Source organism: Grus americana, chromosome 9, assembly GCF_028858705.1.
Source record: "Grus americana isolate bGruAme1 chromosome 9, bGruAme1.mat, whole genome shotgun sequence".
Taxonomy (NCBI): Eukaryota; Metazoa; Chordata; class Aves; order Gruiformes; family Gruidae; genus Grus; species Grus americana.
Genome location: NC_072860.1, coordinates 2,346,907 through 2,361,711, shown reverse-complemented (window position 1 = coordinate 2,361,711; position 14,805 = coordinate 2,346,907). Strand labels below are relative to the sequence as shown.

Here is a 14,805-nt window from a genome sequence, read left to right as displayed (position 1 = left end):
TGGAGAGGGCAGATGGAGGCAGCAGTGTGGAGCTGGAAGAAATGGCAAGGGAAGGAGTTGGGGGGAGGTGGTGTGCTTTGGGGAATGGTGGGACTGGGAACAGGACTTTCTTAGATGGATGATATCCAGACTCTCAAATTGACCATGCTGCTCTTCAGCAAAGAAATCAGGGTCTCTACTTGGGTTTGTTTTTTTTTCCCCTACCATGTAGCTTGTTCCACATTGCTCAGATCACAGAACTTCATCCAGTGTGTGACGCTCAGCTATGCTCCCAGTGGCTTTCTGCTCATTGTACTGGCATTATACAGTGCTACAAGTTAGAGTCAAATCCACACCTCCAGTTAAATGTTCTGTGCATCCAGATCAGAGATGAGAATAAACCAACTGAAGTCAAGCTTCTTACTTTAGAATAAAATGTGTTCAGATTTTTGCCTCCAAAATTTTCTTTTCTTTAAACATGCATGTGAAGTACAAAAAAGAAACTATAGCTCTCTTGGGAAGTAGCCACAACCGAGGGAGTTTTTCCATTGCTGTGTTCTAACCGAACTGTGTTCCATACCCCTCCTTTAAGCTGGTTTGTGCTGAAACTCCTTTCTTCTGTTCTGCAGATGTTTATTTTTGGTGATTTTCCCAACAATGTGATTTATTGTTGTAGGTTCACAAGAACGTCAAGATAAACTACGAGACATGGGAATAGTAGATATTCTACATAAATTGAGTCAGTCGTCGGATCCAAATCTGTGTGACAAGTGAGTATAAAGAAAAATCTAAAAAGAAGATTAGAGGGAAATTGCAATTATCCTACCTACAGTTAGTAACAACCCATATTTCTTTCATGAACTAAAGATGATCTGATTTTTGGAAGAGATCATACACAGACAACATAACTCAAAACTGTGCAGTGTTTTAAAATGCATTAAATCTGGGGTTTGTGTTTTTATGAAAGATATTCCAGTCTTCTTAAACACCTTGGTAGTAAAGTTAAGACTTCTCTGTTTAAAATCTATGCCAGAGTATCAGTATTGAAGGTGATAATCAGGAACATATAGACATCAATAAGCAGGCTCAGAAAACTATAGAAAAACTAAATAGGGTTTTCAACCAGTGAGAAATAGGAATAAAGCTTAGACCAGTAAAAGTACTTTCTAGTAAATGTGCCTTGCTTGTCAACACTTAAGCCTTGGTTTTAATCAGGTTGCTGATTGTGCTTAGTGCTGTTGCAAGTCACTGTCCCTCCTGTTTCTTCTGGCCACCTGCTCCCACTGTTTACCCTATCCCAACTCTGCCTCTCAGCCCCCTCGGTGAGCTGATACCACTTGTGAATGTAGCAGGAAACTTGGAAGAAAAAAATACATAAACTTCCTCTGGGTTGCTGAGTTGTATCAGATCTTGGAAAAGTCTGTCAAGGTGGTGATAGCATGGTTGGGAGGTGTGGGGGACGGAAGAAGAGCAAAGCTGCTCACTTCAGGTGGTAGGAAACACTGAATTAGCCAAAGTGATGATGAAACTATAACCCTAAACTTTTGAGAGGTGTTTCTTTTCTCAACAAAAATGTTGCACAATGTTAGATTACTTAAACTCCAGTATTACGCTGGCTCTTGCTTCTTTTCTCCATCTGACTTTGTTGTATGTTTTTGGTAGGGCTGATGTTCCTGACAGGACTAACATGCTTTTAGTATGTTCTGAGTTATGACACCTCTTTCATTTCTCAGCTCAAAGACCTGCTTTTCATGGGACATCTGTGTTACAGAAAAGTAATTGCTCTTAGCAATTATTGCTCCTAGGGGTTTTTTATAAAGTGTGTTGATAATGAGGTTCAATATACATCTTAGGCCTCACCATACTTGAAAGTTGCTCAGTTTATGCTGAGCATCTAATATACGTGGTTAGATCATCTTATTCTTAGATGCAAGGTGGATTCTTAAATTATTATGGCCCAACCAGAGCACTCCTGCACCGTGGGCTAGATTCTTCCAAACCAAAGGAGCCAGCCGCTCGGCTTCCTTGTACCTCACTTGTTCACCATCCCTTTCTTGCTGGCACAACGCATAGTCTTGTACATAAAGCTGTTGATGATAAAGCCAAATCCCAATAATTAACGGGCTGTTCCTTTCTTGCAGGGCGAAGACAGCACTCCAGCAGTATCTTGCATGATCAAAGACTAATTGAATCTATGGACACCCCTCATGTCTACTAAAGGAATAGCAGGAGATATTCCTGACTCCTTATATTTGCACAAGTCACCTTGGGCTGCATTTTTCTCAGGTGCAGGGAGCTGCTTTGCAGAAACAGTTTAAATGATCAGGTCTCCAGTGCACTTGAGAATTTTCTTGAGGTAGTTTCTTTACTCAGAGGACTCTTGGGGGGTTGTTTTGGTTTTTTGGGTTTTTTTTCCTGAGCTACCTGGACTTTCGGATAGAACAATCAGTCATCATTTTCCTTTTGGGCCTACAATTTTCTGCTTTTGCTGCAGCCTGCGTGTGTGGGGGTGTGTGGGTGTGCTCGAGTGTGTGTGTGCGCGCGCTTGGGTGGATGTGTGTGGGTGTGATACCTCAATTTTGGTTTTCCTTTTTTTGTGTGTGAAAATCTTTTTCTACAGGTTTTCAAGGGTTAACCATTGTTTGCTGTACGAATACTTCAATGAATTATATACAGTTTGAATGAAATGTTATTTAAAAAAAAACCAAACTGTTGTATCCCATAAAGTTTATTTTGAATTTTGAACAGATGAATGTTTTTAAGTAAAATATATGCATTTCTGAACTTCAGCTTAACTTACATTATACTTCCTTTTTAAAGAGAAAAACAGAGGGAGACTGTAGACCCCAAGTTATAAGCAGCGCATTCTGTACTGACAAGGTCCAAAAGTTTTTTACCGCCATACAAGGTCACCTGGTACTGATGACATGCTCAAATCCATGGAATGGGTCAACTGGCTTGTTTTGGGTTTCTTTACGCTCATACTTCAGAGTTAGCATGACTGTTGACTTTTCTGGAAAGGAACAGGTGGCTGCAATATCAGCAGGCATAAGCTATTGCTTTAGTAGCCAAGAATTTGCTCAGATAATTGCTGAAGTATTAGCTTATTTCACCAGTGATAAGTATTTGCTGATCACTAATATCAATAGAGCAAACAGTATGTTGCAGAAGTTAGACTTACAAGAGACCAGAAGGAGCTGGCAAGCAGTGATTAAGGGATTTCTTTTGTTTTGCATCCTTTACATCCAGATATAGTTAAGCGACATACAGATTATTTCCACGAAAGATCAGCTGGGTGCATTAAGTCAGAGAAGGGATGGAAAAATTGAGGGTTTGGGTTTTTTTAGCTCAGTAATGTTGCTACGGATTTTGTGTATATATGCAGATATACACACTTGCATGAATTTGGATACCTGGATAATAAGCGATGGGATTTTACTGTGTTCAGAAGCCTAGATTGTCCATAAGTTCCTGAAATTGTGCCTGTAAGTGTGGAGAGAAAAAAAAAAAACCAAATGAGTACAAATGAAGAGGACTGTGTAAGGTTAGGCTGGAACATGAGACCCCAGTGGCTTCACAGTCAAATACACATAGAAACAAATGAGGGCAGCAAGGAGCTCTCCTTTGTGCAGTTCAGGGTTCCTGCTTTCTTCTGTGTCTACTTTCTGATTTCAGTTTAGACCGTAGTTTTAAATAGTCAGAATCTCCAAACACTATATTTACGTAGCACTAACAGGCACACTAAAGATTGCAGCCGATGTCTTAAACCAAATCTTTCTTTTGTTACATTGAACTTCAGGAAGGCTGCAGCAAGAAGAGAGGTCTGTAACTTTGCTAACCAGTTTTGATAAGTAACTTAATCCTTTCTAATCAGAAGCTCAAATTGTGATAGCCTTACTTTTTTCTAAGGTAACTACTTGTGTCAGAAAATGTGACCACAGTTTGGCCTGGAATTTGAGTGTGCTATGTATCAGAGAACTGTTACCACTTGGTTGCAAAGGAGAATTATATACATTTCATGTAACTTCTTCCACTCTTGAAAGACAAATAAAAGTGAGCACCTGACACTTTTTCCCCAGGCATTGCAGTAAGTGACTGGCAGTTTTTAACGTCCTTCTGCAAATTTTTTTTATGATGGACTTTGGGGGCTGAACAAAAGGGAAAGTAAAAATATGTGAGAACTTGATAAGTATCAGTACCTCAGCAGTGAAGTCTTATTTATAAAATTAAATCAAATATATTTTTTGCTTGAACTGAGAAAAAAGTTCTGAGGCAGGTATTGTAAATGCAAAACTGTACAATGTGATCTGACTTCTAAATGTGCACTCCTGCTATGTACATTTAGGAGCTCAAGTTCTTACATATCTCCTCATCCTCCCCCAATTCACACTTCTAAAAGCAAATCTGAGTTTGATTCTATAAAACTTCGGTGCCTAAAGGTGTTCAGAAAAAAAGGTGAGTGAGTATCTTTGTACATGTTTTGAGATGGTTTCCTAAAATTCTGCCAGAAAAACTAAAAACTAAAAAAAAAAAAAACCACCAAACAAAACACAACAAAAAAAACAATGCTCAGACAATCTTGTTGCTGCATGAGAACAGTTGACATTTTCCACAGGTATTGATAGGACAAACTGTTGGATGAGAACATTTTTACATTCAGTTAAGCTTTGTGAATAATTTTTGATGTTGCTATAGGTATGTACAAAAAGAAGAATACTGTAAATAAAAAGAAATTTACCAGAACATCTAGATTTTTCTCAGCTTCGTGGAGATATCTCAGCTTTGTGTGCCAGCTTCTCTGCAGACTGACAGTTGCTAGCCTGAGCTTCACAGCAAGAACAAACTTGTTTGCTGGTAGGCCAGATCTTTACCAACTTTATTTAGGTAGCAGCATCTTGTGAATTACAGGGTTGCATGCAGAACCAAAGCAAGTGTAGAGTTTGTGTGGACATAATACAAATCATCAGGATTTCTGTCGGTTTTGGGCCATTTCTCTTCTGAAAACCAGTCCTAATGAATTTTGATAAATAGGTCCACTTTTGATATCTGGGTCCAGTGATGGTAGTCCTTCTCTCAAAGGTTACTGTGTCAAAAAGTGAATAGTTCTGCACGTAGTTTCGCATGCCAGATGTCAGACAAGCGGTATGCTTGGTTGCTCCCCACCACCTCCTGTTGGAGTTGTCTCTCCCACACAGAAAGTCAAATGAGACTTATAACTTAGCTGTTGTTCCAATCAGATTTGCATTGTAATGCTAAGTGACCTGCTCAAAAGCATCTTGTGCCAGTATATTTTTAAGGCAAACATCTCATATTTTCTAAAACTCATTTTTACAGACCTTAGCCATTGCAGTAGGTGCTGCATCTCTGTGAAGCTGCTGAAGCAGTGACACAGCAGGCAGAAGAATAATTGAGGCACATGAGATTAGATTGTTGAAGACTAGAAAATGGGCTTAACAGGGCTGTCTTTGGTAATCCTAAAATGTAAGTGCATGATAGGTGTAAACATGCAAAACTTCAGCGGTGGTGCAAATCATCAGGACTTTACTGGAGGCTTGTTTCTACGAAAAGAGTTGCTGGGGACATCCAGGGGTGCGGTTTGCTCTGCTGAGCTGGTGCTGGAGGCAGGGGAGCCCCTGCCAAGGCTCAGCCCCGCAGTGTCCCCTCAGGTTGCCAGGGGCACTAGGGGAGTGGAAGCCTTGACCAGCTGGAGGACCAGACCACCGGACACCATGTGCCATGTGAAAAGAAGTACCTCTGAGGTCTGCACCTGGAGCCCAGTCACCTCAGCTGTGGGAATGGATGGGGTGAGCAGCAGCCCTGCCCAAATGGGCATCACCCTGGGAGGGTGCTGGGCACAGGTGCTGTGTGCTCGCTGTAAATAAGAAATAACCAAACCCAACCAACCTTCAAAAACAGAGCCGCATTTGGAGCGGGGCCAGCTTATTCCCTCTGGTCAGTGCTGAGGAGGTTGTATCTGGATCTCGTGCCTTGTTTTGGGAGGGATGGGGGAAAACTGGAGCCAGGGAGCATGTGGTGGGCTGGGGGGACTTGGGCAGGTTTGGCAGGCAAAGAGGAGGCAGAGGGGCTCCAGCTGCTGCTGCTTGAAGGGGAATAACAGAGGAGATGGAGCTGAACTTCCTGCTGCAGCAGACACTGAGAAGGGGGGGGGCGGGAGCTAGGCTGCTGCTCCACCCCGACGTTGCCAGGACTGCCGCAGCAGCGTTCAGGTGCTGCCATAGCAGTGTTGGGGTGCTGCCAGCCACCGCACGGGTACTGCCAGGCCCTGGCTTGGGGTCGGTTCGCTTCTGCCACCCTCGTGGGGCGAGGGGGTACAGGCTGCTGTGCCTCTAAAAGTGAGCAGCAATTCAGGCCCTGCAGCAGCAGCTAGCCTCTATGAAAAGGGTGCAAGCAGAGCCGTGTCCAGGCTTTGGGCACTGCTGAGCTAATACCGCTCCCTCCAACAGGACAGGGGTGCTGCTGTAGGTGTTGTGTCCTGGGTGGAGGAGCAAAAACGAGTAAAAAGCTTTCTCTGTGGTGCAGGTTGGCCAGCAGGTGGATTCACATAATTAGAGGACGTCTGCAGTGCTTTGTGCTTGGGACTGCTGCTCAAAGGACTCTTGTTCCTGCAGAAGGATGGCTGCAAAGAAAAAGGAGGTAGTGTTGCAGGTCAGTAGGAGCCAAGCTTTTAAAATACCTTTTAAACTCATAGTATGTGCAAAGGATGAGGTTCGGTCTTGGGGTATCTCAGATTCTGCTGGCAAAGTCCTACTGTGAGGTCCTTGTGGTGGAAAAGCGTTCCTGAAGGCAGGTAGGAAGCATGGGAAAACAGGGCAAGTCAAATCTGTCCCCCAAAGTCAGTGCTATGGGGTGCAGAGGGAGGTTGCTACAGTGCTGCAGGTTGCGTTTCAGAGCTGTTAGGAGCTGGCACAGGTTTGACTGCTTTCATAGATCAAAATGTATCTGCATTTCATGGGACAATTGTTCAGGACATTTAGAAGTAGGGAACTGGGGAAAGGGGGGGGGGGGGGTTTCTCCTGAATGGCAAGTGTCGCTGAATGTTTCTGACCAGTTCACATATTTAGAAAGATTGCTGTAAAGGTGGAAAAGTTAGGGGGTACAAGAAAAATTCAGAGGCTGAAAAACCTAGATCACAATGATGAGAAGAAGAATTTTTCCCTATTCCTAGGTCACTGCGCAAGTGACCTAACGATGCTTTATAACTTACCTGCATAGGGGAGAGAGGGTTTCTGGGAGCAGTTTAGTAGGCAAACGCTTTGAAAAACCCGAAGTAGGTTATGAAGGTCTCCTTCAGATTTTGAAGCAAGTTCAGTCTTCACAAGAGAGAAATACTGAAGGAGATTATGGGCTCTATAACCTTGTTTATTCACTGTTAAAATCAGAAAGTATGGAGTGAAAATGGGAACATTTGTGTAAGAGAAAGATGATCACTTTATTAAGGTAAAAATGTTTCTACTGCTGCTTATCCAACTGTGCTCCTGTGCGATGCGGAAACTTACATCAGCCAGACTTTGCACCTTTGGCAAAGCTGGGTCTAGATCGGCAAAAATGTGATTGTTCACATCTGCAGATGAAAGCTGAATCTCATGTAGGATGTGATGTGATGTCCTAGCAAAGTTCTGGTAATATTAGAGAAAAGCCAAGTCCCAGCAGCTTCAGGGCGTCCAAATTAGCAAAGCCATTTGAAGAGTGCCGGCATTACTTTTGAGTCCATCAGTTGAATTCACGGCTGAACTCATTATCACAAATTATTATCATAAATCATTTGAACGCATTAACATTCTGTGAAATGCTCTAAGGGTGGTCCTAGCACTAGTGATAACTGGAATAATTAAATTGCTTAATTCTGCAGGTGTTCTCTGAAAAAATGAGGCTTGGGGTCATGTGCTCAGCAGGAGAACAGAGGTGTTTGAACAGCTCCCCACCCTCTGAGGCAGGCAGGGTTCTGGAGAAACTACTGAATGACCTCCAGTGACGTCTCTGAAAATGTGTAAGAGGCCATTTAATTTGCACTGGAGTTTCCACTCTTGAAATTCTTGACTTTTGCAATTTTAGCAGTCCTTTAATGCATGTTGGTGTTCATTATTGCGAAATAGCTGGCCTTATTGCAACTTACTGACTTGCAGTGTAGATTAAATGTAATTGGGATGAATGATGCCAACTGAGAAAGTTATTAGGAATCTTCATTGTTCAAGATGAACAAAACCAGATCTTAGATTTTGCAAGAACCTTTTTTTTTTTTAACTTACTGTGTTTTTCTAAGTACATAATGAGGGACAAGTTCTGTAAGATGGGGAAGATGCTAAGGATATTTTTCCTTTCTACTAACAGTATTGGAAGTGTGGGATAATGTAGTACGTGGCACCACATATTGAATTGTCTAGGGCATCCCTGACTGGGCAAGTCCCTGAGCAACCTGATCTAACACTGAGCTTTGGGCAGGGGATTAGACTAAGGACTCCACAGATCCCTTCCAACCTACATCTCTCTGTGCTCTCTGTTTTTCACTGTTTTGGAAGTCTTTAGATAGCAGCCGGTAATTCAGGTAAAGACATGCTGGGCTCAGACCACCCTCTAGTGCCCAGACATAATGAAACTTGTGTATTTACTAGTTTATTTTATCAAGACTTGAGAAACATCTTAAAGTAGTATAGCTTGTGTGCAGGCAAGGTGAGAAACTGCTGGCGAAGAATCATCTGGCTTATAAAATGCGACAAGGACTGGGTCTGACATAGGTGTGAGGAAAGGAGGATGTGTGCTGGAGACAAGCATGTTGAAGCAGCGCTCTGAATGCTGCAGGTCAGCCCATACCACCACCTCACTGCTGCTTTTGAGCACCATGCTGGCTCTGAGGGGGCTGTCCCCCCAGTCACCCCCCCAGAACAACTCTTAGTCCCTCTGCAAACTGAGTCTGGGGTCCCCAAGCAGCCAGACTGTTCCAGGAGTTGCTGCCACTAAACAGGGGAAGGCTTGCTCTTGGCTGGATGCTGCTACCCTTTCCATCTACCTTTCCTTGGCTCTTGTGAGACAACATGAGTCTCCAGTAAGCTTTTCTACAGTTAGCTGGCTTGCTGATGGGTCTTGGGGCTGGTGCCAGGTAGTAGCAAGAGCATGTGGGAAGCAGGGAAGGAAGGAGAGTTTGGGAGTGAGGATATCTGACTTCAGCTGTTTTTTTTCAGAGGTCTTCCATCCATGTTCTAGCACAGCTTGGCTCTGCCTAGCTGGTCAGAGGTGAGAGGATCACTGTCAAAAGTGTTTCCTGAGTAATACCTCTTCAGGCAGATGCGTCCATCTTAAGTGCAAGCATGAAGTGGATTGTCAGTATGGTTGCAGCAACCAGGTAGCACCTGATGACTTACTGTTGCTTTTACTGTGTTTTTAAATTTTCCCTCAGATTACCATCAATAGCCAGGAGGTTTGGGAAGAAATGCTGTATCTCAAAGGACTCATTGGTAAGGGTTTGGTCAACATACTAGATTTGTTTTTGTTCTGTGTTAAAAGGAGACCAGTTATCACGCAATCAAGGCAGTGCTGGTGCAGGAGCTTCTGGAGTCTCCAGCCACCCGCTTGGAGCAGGAACAGCCCTGGTTCCCAAGGGTGGAGGTTAAAGGGCTGTTAGGTGAGCCTCATGTGCTCTACCTCTGTGCAGCAGTTTTCCCTAGAAAATCTGGTGCCTTCCAAGGTCACAGCCATGTCGATGTTCCTCCATAACATTGTTATTAGCTTGTTATTTTATAATGTGATTTAGCATTTGAAACCTTGAAAGAATATGATAGTTTCTATTTCAGAACTGAATCCATAACCCTTCTAGCACTCAACAGGAGTCCTGCCACACTCCAGACAGAACTATGGGAGCAACAGCCACAAGTTGCAGCTTGGGAAGCTCTGGTTGGACATGAGGCAAATCTCCTTCCCCAGAGTGGTGCTGCAGAGGTCACCAGAGGAGGAGACCTCAATCCTCAGAGGTTTTCAAGATTCTTCTTGTTGCATTAGCACCCTTTTGCAGTCCCCTTCCAAATGATTATGCTGCAAAGTGGAAAAGTGCACAAACTTACTTATTGGTCTCTATCTATACTTGACCCATTTTCATCTCATTCTTAACTAATTTTCCTGCTTGCAGTTGTTGATGGGTTTCAAGCCTGGTGTGGTCCGTGCAAAACAGTAGTGGATCTTTTCCGAAAAATAAGGAATGAAGTTGGCAGTGATCTCCTGCATTTTGCTGTGGTAAGATCTAATTTGGCACTGCTTACAATATCCAGTCCCCTGAAATTAGCAGGTAACTAAAGGCTGAAGTCATTGATCTTTCCAATATTCAGCCAAAATTATAACAGTCCAGGAGTTCTAGCTTGTGTGAGTGAGCCTGCCAAATACAGACACTTGGTTACATGAGTAAGAATGTATAATATATAATCATATTGTTAAGCATTTTCAGGCTTCAACTGTTCTGTACTTTTCAGATTTCTGCTGAAGCAAGTAATGCTAGACAGATTCATTAACATATGTGTCCTTCTGATGTACAGGGAGAGTCTGAAGGAGCTGGGTTTGTTCACCCTGGAGAAGACGAAGGGACAGATTTCTAGCAGGGGATTAATAGAGAAGGCAGAGACAAACATTTTGCATTGGAACATGGCAAAAGAACAACAGACAACAGAATCAAGTGGCATCAGGGAAAAATCCAAGTAGATAGAAGGAAGAAGTATTCCCAGCATAGCAGTGGTTGGACACTGGGACAAGTTCCCATAGAGGCTGTGGAGCACCAGTTTTTGGAGATGCTCAAAACTAATGCAGCCTTGAGCAACCTCCTATAACATTGAGACTAGCCCTGCTTTGGGAAGTACCTCCCTACCTCAACCACGCTGTGATTCTGTGTTTAAATGCCTTTCCTGGCTGAAGGCCAGCTCTCGATTGCTGACAGAGCCGTGGGCGGTGAGGTTTCCCCGTGGAGGCCCCTGCTCAGCACTCCTTGCTGTCGCTGCTGCCCCACAGCTCCTCCCGTCACTTCTCTCACTCCTTATAGACAAGAGGCCGTGATATCCTCTTTTCAGACTTTTTCCTCTGGGATTCACTCAGGCAAGCTGTTGTGAGATGGATATCCCTGCCCCACAAGAGCTGCTGTCCCAGCTCCTGCGGGTGAGACCTGCCTGCTTTGCTTCTCAAGTGGCTGATACTGAGCTGTGAGTTGGTTGTGGCCCTGGCTCTGACCAGTGTCATTTTGTCCCGTAAGACTGGGACCCAGAGGTGTTTTGCTGTATGTGGGGGATGAGTGCCCGCACCTGAGGGCGTTTGAGTCCAGGCAGTTGCATGTGAATTTCTCCAAAGCAGAAATGCTTTTCTAGAAACACCTGTTTTATTTTACATTCCTTTTAGGCTGAAGTTGATTCCATTGATGCTCTGGAAAAGTACAGAGGAAAATGCGAGCCTGTTTTTCTGTTTTATACAGTGAGTGAAAATATTTTTACCGTAGTTCAATAGCAATAAACGTGACTTGCCAGTGGGAACTGTCCTTTTTGAGAGAAACTCTTTCTTTCATGTGTGACGGGACAATTTTACTTGCTCTGTATCTGCTGGTATCTACTGGCGATCAAGTGCTGCAGAGTTTACAATTGAACACCTTCTGCTTTACCACCAAGAAACAATAATGCAATTTTGTTTTATTAACAAAAAAAGCAAAAAGAGAAAATAAGATATGAATGAGGTAGAACAGTTTAAATTGTGCAGGTGGGTGGAAAGGCAGAGATTGCACAAAGTTACAGGAACACTCTAGCTAGAGATGGTTGAGCTTTTTTTTACCTGGGGGAGGCCTATGCAGCCTGTGATGGTGGCCGTGTTTCATGGCCCTTTCCCTGTCTTAGTCATGAAAATCCCTATGACTCACGCCCAGGGATCCCTGTGACTTACTGAAACATGTACGTGTCGGCAGGATCTCGTGGCTGAGTCCATGTGAGCAGTGTTCACGCCATGTGCTAACATGGCATGGACATGGGTGTTGCCCTGCAGGGTTCTTCAGGTTCAGCCTCCTGCTACTGCAGGACCTCACTCTCACAAGCTGCTTTGGTTCATCCTAAGACTGATCAGAAATGACAAAGAAGATTGTTCCAAAGTTTCCCTCTTGTTCTGGAGCTGAGCAGCTCTGTCAGGGAGGAGGGCTTGGTACATAATACCATACATCATGTGCTGCTGGGGTAATTTCCAGAGCCCTTACTGACTGATTTGCTTTTCACACCATTCAGGGAGGAGAATTAGTAGCTGTTGTAAGAGGAGCGAATGCACCATTGCTGCAGAAGACCATCCTGGAACAGCTGGCAGTGGAAAGGAAGTTTTTAGAACATGGAGGAGAGCGTGTGGTGGTAATCAGTCACTAAATCCTTAAAGACCTGTAGATAGATGTGCATGCCAGAGGAGAGGGTCAGCTCCCTCGTGCAGCATAGCTCTAAAGCATAGTTACTTCCTCGCAAAAATCCTGTCCTGTAGTCTGGACTGACTCTGAAATCTGGTTAGTATGCTGCTTGAGTGTCCACAAGCCTGTGGAGCCTACCTAAATGGAGGAAGCTGGAAAGGGTGATTGTGTTTTTCAAAACCTCTGTCCTCTTGACGAGAGGAAAAGTAATACATACCATCCAGCTCTGCAGGATGAAAGAAAAACTCTACTGTGACTTCTTTTGACCTGTTCACCTATGCTAAGCATTTATTTTATTCCTTAAAGATGCCTTCCTAATCAGCTTCTAATTCCAGGATCTCTAGCAGGTCTCTGTGATGACATTTCTCGGGCTGTGGTGAGGGACAGTTCATTGCAGTCGTAGTCGGTTTTGTTTCTTGCTGTGACTGATTCTGTGGATTTCTGCCTGGAGCCTCTTCTGGAGCTCTGTTCATCTTTCTCACTAATCTACAGCTTCAGTACTCTGGCTATCACTGTGTGATGGATCAATCTGCCTTTCAGCAGCTCTGTAGTACAGTGGTTGTGCAGTCTGTAGTGCCTTGCTGTAAAGCCCTGGCCTATTGCATGGCAAATGTTCTCCGCTCTCCAGCAGTGAGCTCTGGTGTCAGAGCCTAGAGCCAGCCCAGCAAACTCCAGCACCCTGCTGCTGGCAGGATGCTGTTGGGAACAGCGTTACCGAAAAAGTGCTGCCCTTTGTTCTGAACTCATTATGCAATAGTATCAGTTCATTCCTCCCTAGTTCTCGTATGCCAAAGTGACACTCACTCCCTAGTCACCTTCTCCGTGTCACCAATTTTAGCACTTCAGACTGCTATTAAATCTTCCATCAGCCTGCAGAGCTTTATTGTCTTAAGTGTCACGACCCTGTTTTGGCTCCACATTCCTAGCCTGGGCACTGCTGCTCCAGGGTGTATCCTTTGAGCAGCTGGGCAGTCCTCAGAGCTGAAACCAGAGCCAGCCCCAGGCCTGCCCCTCCCTAGCCCAGCTGGTCTGCTGAGCCGTAGGGACCCTCTTTTTGTGTGTGGTCTCCTGAATGGGACTCCTGAACTAATGGCATTTCTGAGGAACAAAAATGACTTTTCTGTCTGTAACCTGCTAGTCTTAAGGCATCTTCGAAGCACAGATGATGGTGTGCTGGTAACTGCAAGCTCCCTCTGCTGAGCAGCGCTCTCTGGTGATGTTGGCTGGCCTGTTTCTGTAAATGCTTTTTCCCCCAGCTTTTGCTAGTCAACTGATTCAGAGCTCAGAAGGTGATCCTGGACAGGTAGATCCTCTGCTCTCACTGCTAAGCTAAGCCTGGCCCTGAGGACAGCAAGAGGGACTGGTTCCTGCTCAGGTGGAGGTGGAAAGTGGAGACCTGCTTGGCAGATGCTCACCCAGAGGGTAAGAGGACACTCGAGGTCTTCCTTGCTCATCCACATGCTCTGCCTGCTAGGTACAAGACCGAGCCTTCTCCAAAGAGGAGAGAAACATGGCTGCTCTTCAGGAAGAACACCGGGAAGGCCAAATGGGTAAGGCGGGCACAGCTGTAGGATGCCCTTTGTGCCCTTTGCTAAAGCTGGAGCCCTAAAGGAGGATTCATCTGCTGTGCTCGGACATCCGAGGGGCTGTTCCTCCACATGGGCACAATGTGGGCTCTTTCCCAGTCTGACCGATCCATACACAGGGTAGGGCCACCTTGAAACAGGGATATGTAGGCACAAATAAGAGATCAGGGTAGCTCAGGAGTCTGACATCATTAAACTGTAAGTATTTATCCTTCCAATGTGTGTTTTATTTTACATTTGTCAGTATTGACCTCTCCCGTTGCCCCTCACAGGGCAGGGGCTCTTGCAAATCCCACATGGCTTTATTCTCAAAGAACTGAAATACCGAACTAGCTACAACTGCTGCTGAACTTTTCCAGATGGTTTTTAAAACAAAACACAAAACCTCAGGCACCAAATCTTCTTACACCGGCTCTTGCCTTGTCTAAAATTAGCCACGTGTTCCCAAAGGCTTTTGTCTCTCACCCAGTTTCTAACCTGCAGTGACGCTTTGTCTTGGCTTTGCTGGGACGGAGGTGCAGACTGGTGCTGTGCACATCAAACCCTGGGAATTGTAGCAAGCCCCGCTTGGCTTTAGCTAAGGCCCCGTGGGTCTGGGAGGGGTGCAGTGCACGTTGAGCGCGCTCTCTCAGTTCTTTACCTATTACTGATTTGTTCCCTTTTCCTTCCCTCGGAGGTTAACGCACCCATCGGTTCCGGGCCCGGTTTCCCAGCCGTCGTGGTGGAGCAGACGCGGGATTTCCCGTTAAATAAAAGGTTTTTCGTGTGACTCCCGGCTCTGTCCCTCCCGGCAGCGCGGGGCGCCGCGGCCCCTTTAAGGCCGGC

At 44.8% G+C, this 14,805-nt stretch overlaps 2 protein-coding genes across 12 annotated transcripts in view; both read left to right on the top strand.

Annotated features, from left to right (window-relative positions):
* Positions 1 to 4,057, top strand: part of ARMC8 (armadillo repeat containing 8) — a 77,220-nt gene extending 73,163 nt beyond the window's left edge. For all 9 annotated transcript variants that reach the window (XM_054835612.1, XM_054835610.1, XM_054835611.1 and 6 more), the window contains 2 exons: positions 656 to 749; positions 2,121 to 4,057. In XM_054835612.1, the coding sequence (XP_054691587.1) occupies positions 656 to 749; positions 2,121 to 2,154 (128 nt within the window). In that variant the 3' untranslated portion in view covers positions 2,155 to 4,057. The remainder of the gene's footprint in view (positions 1 to 655; positions 750 to 2,120) is intronic.
* A 2,148-nt stretch (positions 4,058 to 6,205) lies between these two features.
* NME9 (NME/NM23 family member 9) lies at positions 6,206 to 14,744 on the top strand. Of its 3 annotated transcripts, XM_054835489.1 has the most exons (8): positions 6,206 to 6,249; positions 6,520 to 6,645; positions 9,392 to 9,449; positions 10,118 to 10,221; positions 11,365 to 11,436; positions 12,228 to 12,344; positions 13,869 to 13,944; positions 14,657 to 14,744. In XM_054835489.1, the coding sequence occupies exons 2-8, from the start codon at positions 6,613 to 6,615 to the stop codon at positions 14,659 to 14,661; spliced, it is 465 nt and encodes a 154-aa protein (XP_054691464.1). In that variant the 5' UTR covers positions 6,206 to 6,249; positions 6,520 to 6,612; the 3' UTR covers positions 14,662 to 14,744. The 3 variants fall into 3 exon arrangements, with proteins under 3 accessions (XP_054691464.1, XP_054691461.1, XP_054691463.1); XM_054835486.1 differs by lacking the exon at positions 14,657 to 14,744 and having other exon boundaries at positions 13,869 to 14,153; XM_054835488.1 differs by lacking the exon at positions 14,657 to 14,744 and having other exon boundaries at positions 6,234 to 6,332; positions 13,869 to 14,153.
* The last annotated feature ends 61 nt before the right edge of the window (positions 14,745 to 14,805 follow it).

Coding starts and splice junctions, on each gene's coding strand:
- NME9 (XM_054835486.1), top strand. CDS start 6,613: ATGGCTGCAAAGAAAAAGGAGGTAGTGTTGCAG. Junction 6,646..9,391: donor AAAAGGAGGTAGTGTTGCAG/GTCAGTAGGAGC, acceptor ATTTTCCCTCAG/ATTACCATCAATAGCCAGGA. Junction 11,437..12,227: donor CTGTTTTTCTGTTTTATACA/GTGAGTGAAAAT, acceptor CACACCATTCAG/GGAGGAGAATTAGTAGCTGT.